The sequence below is a fragment of the Pristiophorus japonicus genome, chromosome 2 (assembly GCF_044704955.1).
Source record: "Pristiophorus japonicus isolate sPriJap1 chromosome 2, sPriJap1.hap1, whole genome shotgun sequence".
Classification (NCBI taxonomy): Eukaryota; Metazoa; Chordata; class Chondrichthyes; family Pristiophoridae; genus Pristiophorus; species Pristiophorus japonicus.
In genome coordinates, this window is record NC_091978.1 from 374057646 (window position 1) to 374078373 (window position 20728).

Sequence of the window (20728 nt, forward strand, 5' to 3'; positions counted from 1 at the left end):
ATCTGTGTGTGTCTCCCGACACACTGCAATGTTCCCATCGAGGGCTCCCAACCAGCTCCTTACCAGACAAACCCCTCCTGTCCCATTCCCCCCTCACCAACCCGTGATCCCTCCTCACCAACCCGTGATCCCTCCTCTCCCATTCTCCCCCCTCACCAACCCGTGACTCCCTCCTCTCCCATTCCCCCCTCAGCAACCCGTGATCCCTCCTCTCCCATTCCCCCCTCACCAACCCGTGATCCCTCCTGTCCCATTCCCCCCTCACCAACCCGTGACCCCTCCTCTCCCATTCCCCCCTCACAAACCCGTGACCCCTATTGTCCCATTCCCCCCTCACCAACCCGTGACCCCTCCTCTCCCATTCCCCCCTCACAAACCTGTGACCCCTCTTGTCCCATTCCCCCCTCACCAACCCGTGACCCCTCCTCTCCCATTCCCCCCTCACAAACCCGTGACCCCTCTTGTCCCATCCCCCCCCCATACCAATCCGTGACACCTCTTGTCCCATTCCCTCTCCCCTCACCAACCCGTGACCCCTCTTGTCCCATTCCCCCCCCACTCACCAACCCGTGACCCCTCTTGTCCCATTCCCCCCCCCTCAACAACCCGTGACACCTCTTGTCCCATTCCCCGCCCCCTCACCAACCCGTGACCCCTCTTGTCCCATTCCCCTCCCCAACCCGTGACCCCCTCGTCGCATTCTCCCCCCCCTCACCAACCCGTGACCCCTCTTGTCCCATTCCCCCCCCTCACCAACCCGTGACCCCTCTTGTCCCATTCCTCCCCCTCACCAACCCGTGACCCCTCTTGTCCCATTCCCCCCCCTCACCAACCCGTGACCCCTCTTGTCGCATTCCCCCCCCCCCCCCCTCACCAACCCGTGACCCCTCTTGTCCCATTCCCCCCTCACCCATTCCTCTCTCACCAACCAACCCGCTCTGGCCCTGAACCAGTACCTTTCCCAGTTTCTCTCCCATGCCTTCACCAAGCTCAGTTTGACCATCAGAACCCCCTTGTGCACCCTTGCCTCCATTCCCACTAAACTGCTGATGACCCAACACAGTCTCAGGCTGAAGCAGTTTTTTTTGCATATTTCACTGTATTTCATGTTGCACGGCACACCTCGCTCAGTAATGACAATCCCACCGGCTTATAAAACACGAGACAAACTCTTCAAAATCATGAGATGCGGTAAGAGATCATGTTGCTGTTTTTTGGTTCATTAGTGACTTTATTTAATGTCTTAATAAGTCACAGCTCTTTACACAAACTATATTACTGCCTCGGAAAATGCTTTACAAAAAACGTTTCAAAATCCTACCAGTTATCACCACCCTTCCCCTGGTTACCCCACCCGACTATCGCATCACACAACAGTCCCTGCAGTTACCCACCCCCGATACCCCACCTGACCATCGCATCACACAACAGTCCCTGCAGTAACCCACCCCTGATACCCCACCCGATAATCGCATCACACAACAGTCCCTGCAGTTACCCACCCGATACCCCACCCGATAATCGCATCACACAACAGTCCCTGCAGTTACCCACCCGATACCCCACCCGATAATCGCATCACACAACAGTCCCTGCAGTAACCCACCCCTGATACCCCACCCGATAATTGCATCACACAACAGTCCCTGCAGTTACCCACCCCTGATACCCCACCTGACCATCGCATCACACAACAGTCCCTGCAGTAACCCACCCCTGATACCCCACCCGACCATCGCATCACACAACAGTCCCTGCAGTAACCCACCCCTGATACCCCACCCGACTATCGCATCACACAACAGTCCCTGCAGTAACCCACCCCTGATACCCCACCCGACCATCGCATCACACAACAGTCCCTGCAGTAACCCACCCCTGATACCCCACCCGACTATCGCATCACACAACAGTCCCTGCAGTTACCCACCCGATACCCCACCTGACCATCGCATCACACAACAGTCCCTGCAGTAACCCACCCCTGATACCCCACCTGACCATCGCATCACACAACAGTCCCTGCAGTTACCCACCCCCGATACCCCACCCGACTATCGCATCACACAACAGTCCCTGCAGTTACCCACCCCTGATACCCCACCCGATAATCGCATCACACAACAGTCCCTGCAGTAACTCACCCGATACCCCACCCGATAATCGCATCACACAACAGTCCCTGCAGTAACTCACCCGATACCCCACCCGATAATCGCATCACACAACAGTCCCTGCAGTTACCCACCCAAGGAAAAACATCAAAAACACCTTCCCATGGAGACAGGAGTCACCCCCCCCCTCCCAATCTCTCACCATTTAAAAATACTCTGCTTTTCTATTTTCCTACCAAAGTGGATAACTTCGCATTTCTCCACATTATATTCCATTTGCCATGTTCTTGCCCACTCACTGAGTCTGTCTATATCCCCTTGAAGCCTCTTTGCATCCTCCTCACAACTTACATTCCCATCTAGCTTTGTATCATCAGCAAACTTGGATATATTACAAGTTACACTATTTACAGTCTGCCAACCCGAAAATGACCCGTTTATTCCTACTCTCTGTTTTCTGTCCATTAACCAATCCCCAATCCTCAAGTATATTATCCCCAATCCCATGAGCCCTCATTTTGTTTAATAACATTGTGTGGCACCTTATCGAATGCCTTCTGAAAATCCAAATACACCACATCCACTGGTTCCCCCTTATCTATTCTGCTAGTTACATCCTCAAAAAATTAACAGATTTGTCAAACATGATTTCCCTTTCATAAATCCGTGCTGACTCTGCCCGATCCTATTGTTATTTTCTAAGTGCCCTGTTACCACATCCATAATAGTAGAATCTAGCATTTTCCCTACGACTGATGTCAGGCTAACTGGTCTGTAGTTCCCAATTTTCTCTCTCCTTCTTTTCTTAAATAGTGGGATTACATTTTCTACCTTCCGATCTATGGGAATAGTTCGAGAATCTATTTAATTGTGGAAGATGACAACCAATGCATCCACTATCTTTGTAGCCACCTCCTTCAAAGCTCCAGATATAGACCATCAGGTCCAGGGGATTTACTGGCTTTCAATCCCATTAATTGCTCCAGTACTATTTTTTACTAATACTAATTTCTTTCAGTTCCTCATTCTCGCGAGACCCTTGGTTCCCTACTATTTCCGGGAGGTTTTTGGCATCTTCTGTGAAGACAGACACAAAGTATATGTTTAATTTCTCTGCTACTTACTTATTCCCCGTTATAATTGCTCCTGTCTCAGCCTGTAAGGGACCCACATTTACTTTTGCTAATCTTTTCCTATTTACATACCTATAGAAGCTTTTACTGTCTGTTTTTATGTCTCTCGCTAGTTTACTCTCATATTCTATTTTCCCTTTCTTTATCAATTTCTTGGTCCTCCTTTGCTGAATTCTAAAATCCTCCCAACCCTCAGGCTTACTGCTCTTTTTGGCAACATTATAAGCCTCTTCCTTTGAGCCAATACTATCTTTAACTTCCCTTGTTAGCCCGGTTGGACCACTTTTCCTGTGGGGTTTTTGTGCCTTAAAGGAATGTAGTTTTCCAATCTACCACCTTAGCCAACACTCGCCTCATACCTACATAGTTTGCTTTATTTAGATTTAAGACCCTAGTTTCGGATTTAACTAAATCACTTTCAAACTTAATATAAAATTCTATCATATTATGGTCACTCTTCCCTAAAGGCCTCTTTACTACAAGGTTATTAATTAACCCTTTATTGCACAGTAAACTATCTACAGTCCTCATCAGTCTACCACAGTATCTGTCCTTGGGCAACAACAATTTATATTATGCCTTTCACATACTGAAAATGTCCGAGCGTTCTCAAACAAACCGAGCCACAGAAGGAGATATTAGGACAGGAGGTAGGTTTTAAGGAGCGTGTTAAAGGAGAGGGAGTTAGAGAGGCAGGGAGAAAATTCCAGCGTCGAGGCAACTGAAGGTATAGCCGTTAATGGTGAAGCGATTAAAATCGGAGATGCGCAAATCACGGACACTCTTGGCTGTTGAGAACCACTCCCCAGAGAGATGTGTGTCTACTGGGAATGATTTCCAGGCTACCGTCTCTGTCCAGCTTCACATCTGCAACACGATATAACTCTTACAACAGGACAGGGAGGGCATTAAACCATCCTCGACCACTGTAACACCTCTGTTCACACTGTTACTTTATAAAGCTCACCGTGCGACACTTCAAAATATACAATGAGAAAGACAGAAAGTCAGATTTAGTCCACTCATCACAATTGCATATGGTCCGTATAAACTGATACAGTGCACAAAGGATTTCAATTAAATAAATTAAAGAACTGTTTCTTTCTCCAATGAGACAGTTATCATACTGCAACTCCAAGGAGAGAATTAACAGTCTGTATCTCTGAAGCAGAATTAAATCACTCCCTCAAACCAAGGGTACTTTTGATATAAATATGTATCCTAAAGTCATTTCATGGCATGAAGCACAATTGGGGTTTTAAATTACACTTGTAATCTGCTTGTGTTTTGCTATATCGTCTGAATCCATCATAGAATCATAGAAATTTACAGCACAGGCCATTCAGCCCATTGTGTTCGTGCCGGCCGACAAAGAGCTATCCAGCCTAATCCCACTTTCCAGCTCTTGGTCCGTAGCCCTGTAGGTTACGGCACTTTTGAAGTGCAATTCCAAATACTTTTTAAATGTGGTGAGGGTTTCTGCCTCTACCACCCTTTCAGGCAGTGAGGCATGGAATACAATGTCGGAAAGTGTGAGGTCATCCACCTTGGGGAAAAAAAACAAAAAAAGGGAATACTATTTGAATGGGGAGAAATTACAACATGCTGCGGTGCAGAGGGACCTGGGGATCCTTGTGCATGAATCCCAAAAAGTTAGTTTGCAGGTGCAGCAGGTAATCAGGAAGGCGAATGGAATGTTGGCCTTCATTGCGAGAGGGATGGAGTACAAAAGCAGGGAGGTCCTGCTGCAACTGTACAGGGTATTGGTGAGGCCGCACCTGGAGTACTGCGTGCAGTTTTGGTCACCTTACTTAAGGAAGGATATACTAGCTTTGGAGGGGGTAGAGAGATGATTCACTAGGCTGATTCCGGAGATGAGGGGGTTACCTTATGATGATAGATTGAGTAGACTGGGTCTTTACTTGTTGGAGTTCAGAAGGATGAGGGGTGATCTTATAGAAACATTTAAAATAATGAAAGGGATAGACAAGATCGAGGCAGAGAGATTGTTTCCACTGGTTGGGGAGACTAGAACTAGGGGGCACAGCCTCAAAATATGGGGGAGCCAATTTAAAACCGAGTTGAGAAGGAATTTCTTCTCCCAGAGGGTTGTGAATCTGTGAAATTCTCTGCCCAAGGAAGCAGTTGAGGCTAGCTCATTGAATATATTCAAGTCACAGATAGATAGATTTTTAACCAATAAGGGAATCAAGGGTTATGGGGAGCGGGCGGGTAAGTGGAGCTGAGTCCACGGCCAGATCAGCCATGATCTTGTTGAATGGCGGAGCAGGCTCGAGGGGCTAGATGGCCTACTCCTGTTCCTAATTCTTATGTTCTTTATGTTCCAGACCCCCACCATCCTCTGGGTGCAAAGATTTCTCCTCAAATCCCTCTAAACCTCCCCCCAATTACTTTAAATCTATGCCCCCTGGTTGTTGACCCCTCTGCTAAGGGAAACAGGTACTTCCTATCCACTCTCTCCAGGCCCCTCATAATTTTATACACCTCAAACAGGTCTCCCCTCAGCCTCCTCTGTTCCAAAGAAAACAAACCCAGTTATCCAATCTTTCCTCATAGCTAAAATTCTCCAGTCCAGGCAACATCCTCATAAATCTCCTCTGCACCCTCTCCAGTGCAATCACATCGTTCCTGTAATGTGGTGACCAGAACTGCACGCAGTACTCCAGCTGTGGTCTAACCAGTGTTTTATACAGTTCAAGCATAACCTCCCTACTCTTATATTCTTTGATTCGGCTAATAAAGGCAAGTATCACAAATGCCTTCTTAACCACCTTATCTACCTGGCCTGCTACCTTCAGGGATCTGTGGACCTGCACTCCAAGATACCTTTGTTCCTCTACATTTCTCAGTGACCTACCATTTAATGTGTATTCCCTTGCCTTGTTAGACCTCCCCAAATGCATTACCTCACACTTCTCCGGATGGGATTCCATTTGCCACTGTTCTGCCCACCTGACCAGTACATTGATATCTTCCTGCAGTCTACAGCTTACTTCATTATCAACCACACGGCCGATTTTAGTATCATCTGCAAACTTCTTAATCATACCCCTACTCTAATCAGATTAGATTACTGCCACAAAATTAATTCCGAGAATTGGCGGCTGTCCAAATAAAGGAAAGAAACGTCCAGGTTTGAAGGAGATTTCTGTCAGTCGGTTTTGAGAGCGAATGCCTTGTTTGGGATCATTATCACCTCACATTGCAATTGATTCGTGTTCCAGAAATGACACAAAGAGTAGCCAACAACTTGGAGCAAGGTCCCGAGAAATATTTTAGCAGACTGTGACTGAAGACACGAGGTCCGTGACTTAACTGCCGATTCCAGAAATGCCTAAATCTCGGAAACAAATATGGGATTTGCGCATGTGCAAAGCTGCGTATTTCCCCCCGCAAAGATCCTGAGATTTAGGCATTCCATTGCGAGTGCAGCTTTGTTTCTCTCTGAAATCCCATCTCTCGCGATGGTGATGGAATTGCGAGAGTATCAATACTGCATACCGCAGTGTACACCACACCATACATGTGTATTGCAGTGTATACCGCAGTGTGCACTGCACCGCAGTGTATACCGCACACTGTACCGCACCTCAGTGTGCACTGCACCGCAGTGTACACCATACCGTACACTGTACCGCAGTGTACACCATACCGTACACTGTACCGCAGTATACTACAGTGTACACCGTACCGCAGTGTACACCGTACCGCAGTGTACTGCAGCGTACACCATACCGCAGTGTATACCTTCCCTTTATAACTTTCTACAATGTAAACCTTGTGCCGTGTATTACCTGTTTGGAGCACATTCTGTGCTGCGATGCTCCCTAGTTTGGCTGCTTGAATGAGGTGAACTGCAGTTACTGGTTCATCATTTTTGATCGCCATCCCTTCCACCATCAGCAAATCTTCTGAAAGAGGAAAAGAGAAAAATTACAGTGAGCTTTTAATAATGAATTCAGACTAATGAATTAGGAATTGTGTACATCGTATACTTCACACCTGGGGGTAAATGCTGACATATTGTTGCGGTAGAAGTGCTCTACCTGTATCCAGCCCTCTGTCAATGCCACTCTAGAGACATTAAGGGGGAATGAGAGAGTGCCAGTGAGCGACTCTGGGTTCCCAGTGGGGAAGCACCCAATCTCTGATCTCTGTCCCACAACAGCACTGCCATGATCAGTAACTCCACAATGCAGTTAGTTCCCACATATCCCACTCCTTTACAGCTTCTAGATTTTCAAACAAATTGATTTGCAACAAACTGGAGCTCTATAGGAGTCGGTTTCACTTTGCCCCAACTCCACTTAACGTGATGCTGGCTCTGCTCCAACTGCACTGAACTGAGACAGGGTAGTGCTGGCTCAGTATCTTCCCCACTGTCGCAGGCCACAAAACCGTCCAAACAAGAGTAAGAAAATTCAAAAGCAAAATACTGCGGATGCTGGAATCTGAAATAAAAACAGAAAATGCTGGAAATACTCAGTGGGTCAGGTAGCATCTGTGGAGAGAGAAACAGAGTTAATGTTTCAGGCCAGTGACGAAAGGCTCTGATGAAGAGTCTTCGACCTGAAACGTTAACTCTGTTTCTCTCTCCACAGATGCTGCCTGACCCACTGAGTATTTCCAGCATTTTCTGTTTTATATAAGAAAATCCAAAATAACTAAATTAGGACAAGTTCTGTTGTCCCACAGATGAAGCTGAACTGACACAAGGCAGGTTGCTCCAGGGATCTGCAAACTGTGACCTGTGGATGGACTGTAGCCCCCGAGGCTTGGTAAGTGGCCATGCACTTGGGGCACCTCAGGCCAATTTGTGCTTACATTTCTTATTTGCTGATTTATGCTGTTTGAGCGAGGGGTCTGGAGGTTCGAAAAGGACAGCTCCCAGTTCCAGAGTGTGGGTAAATTTTAAATCAGATAATAGTGCAAATCAACAGGAATATAGACTTAAACCTTCGATCTGACCAGAGCTGCCGAGGTACACACACACCACCTATGTGGCCCACGTGCCTGCTCTAGGTTCTAGACTTATCACAATTGTGCATTTAAGACAGTTTCTTAATCCAGCTGGTTAGGCACCCATTTGAAGCCGTGATATCCATCACCTTGTTAAGCTAAAAAATATTTGTCTCTTTGGAAGTGGTACAGCACTTACCGTCGTGTAATCTTTTCGCCTCTCTCTGCAGTGCCATCCCCGAGGCGTAGGCCTCTACACAGCCCTTGCTCCCACACATACATTCAGGTCCGTCCAGTGACACCATGATGTGACCCAGCTCAGCAGCACAGAACATGCTGCCATGAATCAGTTTGTTATTGTGGATGATTCCGCCTCCGATTCCTAATGGAAGAAAATTCTCTCTTGGGTCAGTGAACATCCCTTTTCACTTGAATTTCTAATTCTCAAAAATAAACTTCATTTGACACTTCATAGTCACAGCATAAGAACATAAGAAATAGGAGCAGGAGTAGGCCATACAGCCCCTCGAGCCTGCTCCGCCATTTAATACGATTATGGCTGATCTGATCATGGACTCAGCTCCACTTCCCTGCCCGCTCCCCTTAACCCCTTATCCTCTTATCGTTTAAGAAACTGTCTATTTCTGTCTTAACTTTATTCAATGTTCCAGCTTCCACAGCTCTCTGAGGCAGCGAGTTCCACAGATTTACAACCCTCTGAGAGAAGAAATTTCTCCTCATCTCAGTTTTAAATGGGTGGCCCCTTATTCTAAGACCATGCCCCCTAGTTCTAGTCTCCATCAGTGGAAACATCCTCTCTGCATCCACCTTGTCAAGCCCCTCATAATCTTATACGTTTCAATAAGATCACCTCTCATTCTTCTGAATTCCAATGAGTAGAGGCCCAACCTACTCAACCTTTCCTCATAAGTCAATCCCCTCATCCCCGGAATCAATCGAGTGAACCTTCTCTGAACTGCCTCCAAAGCAAGTATATCCTTTTGTAAATATGGAAACTAAAACTGCACACAGTATTCCAGGTGTGGCCTCACCAATACCCTGTATAACTGGAGCAAGACTTCCCTGCTTTTATACTCCATCCCCTTTGCAATAAAGGCCAAGATTCCATTGGCCTTCCTGATCACTTGCTGTACCTGCATACCATCCTTTTGTGTTTCATGCACAAGTACCCCCAGGTCCCGCTGTACTGCAGCACTTTGCAATCTTTCTCCATTTAAATAATAACTTGCTCTTTGATTTTTTTCTGCCAAAGTGCATGACCTCACACTTTCCAATATTACACTCCATCTGCCAAATTTTGCCATCTGCGTAACATTTCTTTTTAAAAGCACGTAGTGACAGACGTTACCGACAGGGCTGAGAAGTCATCATCATCGGCGGTCCCTCGAACGAGGATGACTTGCTTCCACAAGAGTTCACAGGTGTTTCGATGAAGGACCCGATGTTCCAGTCCTGAATTCCAATTGAGAGGGAGGAAGATGCCTGTGTGTGGATTTTTTTAACGTGGGGTGACCGTTGCACACCAGCCACCACACGGGGCTTGACAGAGCGAGGTCTTGGTCCAGTGGCAAGGGTTAACCAGGACGACTGGAGACCAGCTCTGCTGCACGGACCTAGTGCTCACACATCGCAGTGTGGGCTGGGCCCGTGCTGCCCCTGGGCCCTCGCCTCTCCTGGGCCCCGCACCCTCATTCGCCGCTCCTTCGCCCATGATGTTCCAGGGCCTGCCGCTCCAGCTCTATTTATAGCCCCTTCCTATCTCTGGAATCTCCTCCAGCCCCACAACTCCCCGCCCCCCTCCCCTTCCCCCCACGAGATGTCTGCACTCCTCTAATTCTGCCCTCTTGAGTATCCCTGATTATAATCGCTCCACCATTGGTGGCCGTGCCTTCTGTTGCCTGGGCCCGAAGCTCTGGAACTCCCTCCTTAAATCTCTCCGCCTCTTTAGACTTGGACTTAGTCTAGTGGCCCTCTCTGCACCCTTTCCAGAGCCTCAATATCACCCACTATGTGAGGAGACCAAAACTGGACACAGTATTCCAAGTGTGGCCTGACTAAGGCCTTGTACAAGGACAGAACTCTACGCCTCGTGTTATACTCAATTGTCCTATGGATACACTCCAGCACCCTATTTGCTCCAACTATCGCTGCACGGCATTGCTTGTGCACCTTTAAGGATGTATGCACTAGAATGCCCAAATCTCTTTCTATCTCCATCATCTTTAATGCCTTTCCCTGGAGGGTGTATGAATGTTGAGCATTTGCCCTGCCCACATGCATAACACTGCACTTACGAAGTTATACATCTTTTTCTAATCTTGAGCCCAGTCTCCCAACACATTAAGATCTGCCTGAATCAGACGAGCCTCTTCTACAGTTCGAGCACTCGCACAGATCTTGGTATCATCGGCAAATTTGCAGATTGTGCCTCCAACCCCTGAATCCCGATCATTAATAAAAATAGTAAAAAGAAACGATCCCAGCACTGATCCCTGCGGGACACCACTGGTGAGCGGTCTCCAAACAGATCCAAATCCATCTATAACTACTCTTTGCCTGAGTCCTGTCAGCCAGTTCAGTATCCAGGTCACTATATTTCACTAATACCAGAGGCTCTGATCTCACAGACAAGCCTCTTGTGCAGTATCTTGTCGAAAGCTTTGTGGAAATCTAAGTAGACAATGTCTACTGGGCGTCCCTCATCCATCAACTTTGTAACTTCTTCAAAAAATATAATTGAACAGATCACTTTAGGCACTATGCAACCTTGGGCTTCTGGCTGCCTAACCCTAGACAAGTAGGGCTAGTCCGATTAGACAGCCTTGGCAGTATCTGACAATATCTGCAGGATGTCAAGCATAGTGCGGGCACTGGGGAAACTGGTTATTGACTGTTGCCAACAGGAAATGGAAAAAGTCAAGTATTCTTTTACCCACTTTAAAACAAGCGCGTGGAGCTGGCTGTGCAGGGTCTGATGGTTTAACTTGCCGCTATCTGTGCCTCACCTGTGCCAGTGATCACCATTACAAAACTTTGCACTCCTTTGCCACGGCCAAACTTTTTTTCTGCCAAAGCAGCGCAGTTGCCGTCATTGTCGACCCATACTGGCAGGTGAAGGGCGTCTGATATTGGTGTGCGCAGATCCACCGAGACCCATTCCTGAATAAGTTTGGTAGAGTGAACCACGACTCCTTCATAAGGGTTCACACGGCCACCGGTCGAAATGCCTGAAGAACGAAACACAAATGTAATTAAATACCACAGAAGGGTCGAAACATCCTCTAACTCCATGCAAAGGGGTATGGCGAGAAAGTTTGCATGTTCAGCCATGAACTCATTGAATGGCGGTGCAGGCTAGAAGGGCCGAATGGCCTACTCCTGCACCTGTTTTCTATGTTTCTATGTTTCTAAATTCTCCCAAATCTGATCTATTGATTAGGACTGAACATAATCTTCTTTATTCCTTTTATTTCACCTTCGAAACAAAACAAGGACTGGACAGCAATCTAAATATCTGTGCTGAATGACAATAGAATCTCAGAAATTTACAGCACGGAAGGAGGGCATTCGGCCCATCGTGTCCGTGCCGGCCGACCAAGAGCTACCCAGCCTAATCCCACTTTCCAGCTCTGGGTCCGTAGCCCTGTAGGTTACGGCACTTCAGGTGCACACCCAGGTACTTTTTAAATGTGGTGAGGGTTTCTGCCTCTACCACCCTTTCAGGCCGTGAGTTCCAGACCCCCACCACTCTCGGTGAAAAAAATTCTCCTCAAATCCCCTCTAAACCTCTTGCCAATTACAATAATTTGATTCGCAGTTTAATGTATAAATCAGGAAGTGGATACTGTTAATATATATACATCTGTAGTATGTTAAATATCTTCCTGTCGTGTGGAACTCCAAACGTCACACAAGACGGAGGGCAGGAGTTGAATGGTGTGTCAGGAATGGGTGAATGACACTGGGACCCTATGATGTAAATTAACTGGCTCACAATGTTCACACTCACAGGTCATGTACTTGCTAACTTCTTGTAACTCAAGCTCGGAATGGACATGCCTGACTATTTCTATCAACTGATAACTACACCAAGCCTAGACTCTACCCTTACCGACGCCAAGGATCCTGCAGTTAAGATTCACTGATTCTGCTGCCGCCTCTGAACACATCTTCAGAATCAACTCAAACCTTTCATTGTACGTTTTGGGATTGGCCTGAATATATTTCTTTATGATTTCACCCTGAAAAAAAAAGTAAAGACACAAATCATTCTGTTAATGATCGAAGAAAACGCCCTGCCCCTCTCGAGTCCGCAGTGTGAAATCAGTTTCTGTTGTGAATTAGCAAAGAGCTGGACAATTGGGGTGTGCTCTGTGCTCATGGTTGGGAGTTAGGGAAAGCAATTGCCACCATGAGCCCATCCTCCATAAACTGCAGCTCATCCAAACCGTTGCTGCCTGTACTCTATCCTGCACCGTCCTGCTCGCCTATCACTCCTGGTTCCCGATTACCTAATGACTCCAATTTAAAATTCTCATCCGAGTGGTTTAATCCCTTCATGGTTTTGCCCATCTTTATAGAATCAGAGCAATTTACAGCACGGAAGGAGGCCATTCGGCTCATTACGTCCACGCTGGCCGACAAGGGGCTACCTGGCCTAATCCCACTGATCCGTAGCCCTGTAGGTCACGGCACTTCAGGTGCACATCCAAGTACTTTTTAAATGTGATGAGGGTTTCTGCCTCTACCACCCTTTCAGGCCGTGAGTTTCAGACCCCCATCACCCTCTGGGTGAAAACATTTCCCCTAAATTGCCTCTAAACCTTCTACCAATTCCTTTAAATTTATGCTCCCAAATTGTTGACCCCTCTTCTGCTAAGGGAAATAGGCCCTCTATCCACTCTATCTCGGCCCCTCAATATTTCGTACACCTCAATGAGGTCTCCCCTCAGCCTCCTCTGTTCCAAGGAAAACAAACCCAGTCTATCTAATCTGTCCTCATAGCTAAAATTCTCCAGTCCCAGCAACATCCTCCATCCTCGCAAACTTCCTCTGCACCCTCTCCAGTGCAATCATGTCCTTACTGTAATGTGATGATCAGAACTACACGCAGTACTCCAGCTGTGACCGAACCAGTGTTTTATACAGTTCAAGCATAACCTCCCCGCTGTTGTATTCTGTGCCTTGACTAATAAAGGCAAGTATCCCGTATGCCTTCTTAACCACCTTATCTACCTGGCCTGCTACCTTCAGGGATCTGTGGACCTGCACTCCCAGGTCCCTTTGTTCCTCTACACTCCTCAGTGTCTTACCATTATCTCTCTAATTTACCCAAGATCTCTCCGTTGCACCAACTCTGGTCTTTGAGGCATTTCCCCCTCCCTTCACCCCACCAGTGGCAGCAACCTCAGCTCCTCCATCGCACCCCCCCCCCCCCCTGTAAAACCCAGCTGTCCATCATGCCTCCGAATATCTTATTCTTTCGCTTGGAGTCCATTTATTTCTGATTATGCCTCCGTGAAGCTTTGTTACATTAAAGGTGCCCTATAAATGTTGTAGTGGCAGTAGTTGTTGTATCGAGGTGACAAAGATCCGTGCTGATGGACGAAGATTTGTGCAAATGCTCCCTGCCCGAGGACGGTGAAGGACTATTACCTTCATGCTGACAATAGCCACTCGGAGATTTGTTCCTCCTAAATCAACAGCCAAGGCACTCTGTGTTTCCAGAATGTGGTCAATATCTTGGGAGATGATGTCTTTCACCGGTGGGAAACAAAACTTCTTCTGCAAAGGCTCGCTGATGTCTATTGATTTCAGGAACTTCAAGATCCGTGGAACTGCATTTCCGTCACCATAGATCTTGGAACTTTAAATGGAAAGATATTCATTATGGCAGATTCCTCAAACATTGGTTTCCCAAGATAGATACAGAAGAGGAAGACAATTTGGCCCATCTTAGCTCATCCATTCCGACTCCCCTCTCCCCTGCAGCTCCCCCCTTTTATGCTCTTTACAAATATTCAGCCCCCGAGCCTGTTACCATAGGAACAGGAGGAGGCCATTCAGCCCCCCGAGCCTGTTGCCATAGGAACAGGAGGAGGCCATTCAGCCCTCCAAGCCTGTTACCATAGGAACAGGAGGAGACCATTCAGCCCCCCCGAGCCTGTTGCCATAGGAACAGGAGGAGGCCATTCAGCCCCCCGAGCCTGTGCTGCCATTCAATGAGATCATGGCTGATCTGTACATTAACTCCATCGATCCGCCTTAGGTCCGTAATCCTTAATCCAATAAAAATCTATCAATCTCAGTTTTGACATTTTCAATTGACCCCCGGCCTCAGCAGCTTTTTTAGGCGGGTGGGGTGGTGGGGGCGAGGAGAGTTCCAGGTTTCCACCACCCTTTGCTGACATCGCCCCTGAACGGCCTGGCTCTAATTTTAAGGTGATGCCCCCTTGCCCCTTGCTCAGGATACCTCCCCCCCCCCCCCACCGCCGCCTCGACAAGTAGGATGCAGCCGGCACATAGGCCTGGACTGTTTGATCGGAAACGTGCCAGATTGGAAGTGGTGATGGTGCAGGCTTGGGGCCTACCCATCTCCCCCTGCCCCGATGCCAACTGACCGGCTACAGTCAGGTTCATTATGACTTCAGTGGCGAGCACCTTGCAGTGTTACCCTGCTGACCCGTTGCAGCACAGTGTGACCTTGGGCACAGGCCTGACGAAAGCTTTTGTTTTACTTGTTTTTACAAAATTAAACAAAAAGCACCTCAACAAGCTATTTGGTTGCATTAGGCACAGTGGCCCTTTTGTTTGGACATGCTAATCTTCCTCCTTCGCAACACAATCGCACTCCTAATGGTCAGTGGGGCTAAGCTGTTGACAGCAAACATGGAGCATGACGTATTCCCGTCATGAACTTTTCACATTTGGTCTCTGCCATCATTCCCGTGGCGGTGGAAATGCATCCCGCAGCTTTTTCCACTCCTGCCCACCCCAAAATCTGTCAAAGTCCCCGGCGTTAGCTCCATAAGTGTCCGATTCGTGCTCTCTAAGGAAAGGAAGCAGCAGAGCCCGGCACCCCGGCCCCATACCCATTCCCCCGGCCCCACTCCCCCGGCCCCGTACACCCGGCCCCGCACCCCCGGCCCCGTACACCCGGCCCCGCACCCCCGGCCCCGGCCCCGTACACCCGGCCCCGCACCCCCGGCCCCGTACACCCGGCCCCGCACCCATACCCCCGGCTCCACTCCCCCGGCCCCGTACCCCCGGCCCCATTCCCGGCCCCGTACCCCCGGCCCCGCACCCCCGGCCCCGTACACCCGGCCCCGCACCCCCGGCCCCGTACACCCGGCCCCGCACCCGTACACCCGGCTCCACTCCCCCGGCCCCACTCCCCCGGCCCCGTACCCCCGGCCCCACTCCCGGCCCCGTACCCCCGGCCCCGTACACCCGGCCCCACTCCTCCGGCCCCGCACCCACCGTACACCCGGCCCCGCACCCCCGGCCCGCACCCCCGGCCCCGTACCCCCGGCCCCGCACCCACCGTACCCCCGGCCCCGCACCCACCGTACCCCCGGCCCCGTACACCCGGCCCCACTCCCGGCCCCATTCCCCCGGTCCCGCACCCACCATACCCCCGGCCCCGTACCCCCGGCCCCGCACCCACCGTACACCCGGCCCCGCACCCCCGGCCCCACTCCCGGCCCCGTACCCCCGGACCCGCACCCACCGTACCCCCGGCCCCGTACCCACGGCCCCATACCCACCGGAGCGCAGCTCGCCCGGCTCCTTGATTTAGTGCGATGGCCAGAGAACAACCTGAGGTGCAATATCAAGTTGAAAAGTGAAACAATGGACGTACCAAGGATACAGTTTCCCAAACTGGAGCTTCAGGGCATGCAATATTTTATCCTGACTGTCAGCATTTCGCACATGGAGAACGTTTTCACCTGAGGCAGTTAAAGAACAGAAAATAAAAGCCCTTGTTACACAAACATAACTGTTTATTAACTATTACATGGAGTATACGGCGCAGGAACAGGCCATTCGGCCCCACTGGTTGGTGCTCCACACCAGCCCCCTCCCACCTTTCTGCTCCTCACCCGACTCGCTTATCTTTCCATTTCCTAAACCAACCAGATACGAAAGCTGTTTACAGTGGGGTTTTTCAGGGTTCAATACTCGGTCCCTTGCTTTTTGTGGTATATATCAATGATCTAGACTTGAATGTAAGGGGTATGATTAAGAAGTTTGCAGATGATACTAAAATCGACTGTGGTTGATAATGAAGAAGAAAGCTGCAGACTGCAGGAAGATATCAATCAACTGGTCAGATGGGCAGAGCAGTGATACGGATAAGTGTGAGGTAATGCATCTGGGGAGGGCTAACAAGGAAAGGGAATACACCTTAAATGGTAGGATACTGAGAAGTGTAGAGGAACAGAGGGACCTGGGAGTGCAGGTCCACAGATCCCTGAAGGTAGCGGGACAGGTAGATAAGGTGGTTAAGAAGGCGTACGGAATACTTGCCTTTATTAGCCAAGGCACAGAATACAAGAGCAAGGAGGTTTTGCTTCAACTCTATAAAGCACCAGTTAGGCCACAGCTGGAGTACTGCGTGCAGTTCTGGTCACCACATTACAGGAAAGATGTAATTGCACTACAGAGGAGATTTATGAGGTTGTTGAGGGGAGACCTTATTGAGATGCATAAATCTGTTCTGACAGAGGGTCATCGACCTGAAACGTTAACTCTGTTTCTCTCTCCACAGACGCTGCCTGACCCGCTGAGATTTCCAGCATTTTCTGTTTTTATTCCAGATTCCAGCGTCCACAGTATTTTGCTTTTGTGTAGCTTATCCTTCTATTCCATGTATGAATAGAATATATTGATGGATGGTTTAGGAAGTGGAAACATTCACTGGGCAGATGAGTGGTGTGTGCTTTATCGAGGATAAGACACAGTGTCTCAGAATAAAGGGGATTTTATTTGTATCAGGCCTTTCCCGTTCTACGAAACGTGGGGATGTAAAGGACAAGGGACCATTGTAGTGCATTTAGCTGTTCCCAAAATTATAAATATATACTGGGTTATCTCTGATACTTCTGCTTTTTCTGCCAAATATTTATCCAGTTCCCTTTTGAACTTGACACTATCCACCTTGCAGACTGGTCCCCATATTTAGCATCCCATGTAAAATAGTTCCATCTATATTGTTCACCTGCTCTCTTCTGCCTCGAGTCCTTGCCTCAAGCAGAGTTTGTGCTTTTGTCAAATATGTGATGTTGCAATTTATCTGCACCTTGTAGACTGACGGACTTACATCGAGTGTACGGCACAGAAACAGTGCCCACCGTTCCCTGCCAGTCTTTATGTTCCACACCAGCCTCCTCTCTCCCGACTTCATCTCACCCCATCAGCATATCCTTCACTTAATAATAATATGCTTTCTTATTTTTTCTGCCAAAGTGGATAACCTCACACTTTCCCACATTATACTCCATCTGCCAAATGTTTGCCCACTCACTGAGCCTGTCTATATCCCTCTGCAGATTTTTTGTGCCCTCCTCACACATTATTTTCCCACCCATCTTTGTATCATCAGCAAACTTGGCTACATTACACTCGGTCCCTTCATCCAAGTCATTAATATAGATTGTAAATAGTTGAGGCCCCAACACCGATCCCTGCGACACCCCACTAGTCACTGTTTACCAACTGGAGAATGACCCATTTATCCCGGCTCTCTGTTTCCTGTTAGTTAGCCAATCCTCTATCCATGTTAATACATTACCTCCAACCCCGTGAGCTTTTGCCTTGTGCAGTAACCTTTTATGTGGCACCTTATCGAATGCCTTCTGGAAATCCAAATACATCACATCCACTGGTTCCCCCTTATCCACCCTGCTCGTTACATCCTCAAAGAACTCCAGCAAATTTGTCAAACATGATTTCCCTTTCATAAAACCATGCTGATTCTGCTTGATTGAATTATGCTTTTCCAAATGTCCTGCTACTGCTTCCTTAATAATGGACTCCAGCATTTTCCCAACGAAGGCTAACTGGTCTATAGTTTCCTGCTTTCTGTCTGCCTCCTTTTTTAAATAGGGGCGTTACATTTGCAGTTTTTCAATCCGCTGGAACCGCCCCAGAATCCAGGGAATGATGGTAGATTACAATCAATGCATCCACTATCTCTGCAGCTACTTCTTTTTGGACTCGAGGATGTAGGCCATCAGGTCCAGGGGACTTGTCCACCTTTAGTCCCATTATTTTACCGAGTATTACTTCATTAGTGATAGTGATAGTATTAAGTTCCTCCCTCCCTATAGCCCCTTGATTATCCAGTATTGGGATGTTTTTACCGTGACGACCGATACAAAATATTTGTTCAAAGTCTCTGCCATTTCCCTGTTCTCCATTATTAATTCCCCAGTCTCATCCTCCAGGGGACCAACATTTACTTTAGCCACTCTTTTCCTTTTTATGTACTGTAGAAACTCTTACTATCTGTTTTTATATTTCTTGCTAGTTTAATCTCATAATCTATCTTCCCTCCCTTTATTATATTTTTTAGTCGTTCTTTGCTGGCTTTTATAAGTTTCCCAATCCTCTGGCCTCCCACTAGTCTTGGCCACATTGTATACCCTTGTTTTCAATTTGATACCCTCCCTTATTTCCTTAGTTAGCCACGGATGGTTATCCCTGCTCTTAAAAGTTTTTCCTTCTCATTGGGATATATTTTTGTTGAGAGTTATGAAATATCTCCTTAAATGTCTGCCACTGCTCATCAACCATCCCACTCTTTAATCTATTTTCCAGTCCACTTTAGTCAACTCTGCCCCCATACCTTTGTAGTCTCCTTTATTTAAGCTTAGGCCACTGGTTTGAGATCCAACTTTCTCACCCTCCAACTGAATTTGAAATTCAACCATGTTATGGTCATTCAATCCCAGAGGATCCTTTACTAGGAGAAAATGTATTAATCCTGTCTCATTACACAGTACCAGATCTAAGATAGCCTGCTCCCTGATGGGTTCCGCAACGTATTGTTCAAGAAAACTATCCCGGATACACTCGATGAACTCTTCCTCAAGGCTACCTTGGCCAATTTGATTTGTTTAATCAATTTAAAGATTAAAATCGCCCATGATTATTGCCGTTCCTTTATTACAAGCCTCCATTATTTCTTGATTTATACTCCGTCCAACAGTGCAGCTACTGTTAGGGGGCCTATAGACTATGTCTACCAGTGACTTCTTCCCCTTATTATTTTTTATCTCCACCCAAACTGATTCTACATCTTGATCTTCTGAGCCAATATAATTTCTCATTAACGCACTGATCTCATCCTTTATTAACAGAGCTACCCCAAACTCCTTTTCCTTTCTGTCTATCCTTCTGAATTGTCAAATGCCCCTGAATATTAGGAAGACCAAAGCCATTGTTTTCGATCCCTGCCACAAACTCCGATACCTAGCCATTGACTCCATCCCTCTCCCCAACTCCTGTCTAAGGCTGAACAAGACTGTTCACAACCTTGGTGTCATATTTGACCCTGAAATGAGCTTTCAACCACATATCCGCAGCATAACTAAGACCGCCTATTCCCACCTCCATAACATCGCCCGTTTTTGCCCTTGCCTCAGCTCATCCGCTGCTGAAGGCCTCATCTGTGCCGTTGAAACCTCTAGGCTTCATTATTCTAATGCACTCCCGGCTGGCCTCCCACATTCTACCCTATGTAAACTAGAGATGATCCAAAATTCGGCCACCCGTGTCCTAACTTGCACCGTCCCGCTCACCCATCACCCCCTGTGCTCCTTGACCTACAGTGGCTCCCGGTTAAGCAACATCTCAATTTCATCCTTGTTTTCAAATCCCTCCATGGCCACGCCCCTCCCTATCTCTGTAATCTCCTCCAGCCCCACAACCATCCCCCCTCCCTCGAGCATCCCTGATTATAATCGCTCAACCATTGGTGGCCATACCTTCTGTTGCCTGGGCCCCAAGCTCTGGAACTCCCTGCCTAAACCTCTCCGCCTCTTTACCTCTCTTTCCTCCTTCAAGATGCTCCTTAAAACCTACCTTCCTGATTTCTCCTTATGTGGCTTGGTGTTAATTTTTTTAATCTCACAATAGGAACGCAAGAAATATAAGCAGGAGTAGGCCATTCGGCCCCTCGAGCCTGCTCCGCCATCTTCGACCTCAAATCCACTTACCTGCACTATCCCCATATCCCTCAAGATTCCCTGAATATCCAAAAATACTCCTGTGAAGCGCCTTGGGACGTTTCACTACGTTAAAGGCGCTATATAAATACAAGTTGTTGTTGTTGCATGGGATTCTGGTCAACCCAATTGATAGTGGCTGAAGATTCCTGATACAGAAATGGGAAAATGTCACACGAGTGTAGCACAGGGCTGGGCAGAGAGAGCCTGGCTGTGCGTTTGTCTGTGCCACACCTGATCTGGCAGCGCT

General features: G+C 47.9%; 1 protein-coding gene across 1 annotated transcript in view; it reads right to left on the bottom strand.

Annotated features, from left to right (window-relative positions):
* The window catches only part of gne (glucosamine (UDP-N-acetyl)-2-epimerase/N-acetylmannosamine kinase), a 57621-nt gene that overhangs the window by 3036 nt on the left and 33857 nt on the right, over positions 1–20728 (bottom strand). Inside the window, exons 5-10 of the mRNA XM_070873161.1 lie at positions 16110–16197; positions 13904–14114; positions 12360–12489; positions 11254–11475; positions 8427–8609; positions 7063–7179 (exon numbers count right to left, since the gene is read on the bottom strand). Coding sequence (XP_070729262.1) covers positions 7063–7179; positions 8427–8609; positions 11254–11475; positions 12360–12489; positions 13904–14114; positions 16110–16197 — 951 coding nt within the window. The remainder of the gene's footprint in view (positions 1–7062; positions 7180–8426; positions 8610–11253; positions 11476–12359; positions 12490–13903; positions 14115–16109; positions 16198–20728) is intronic.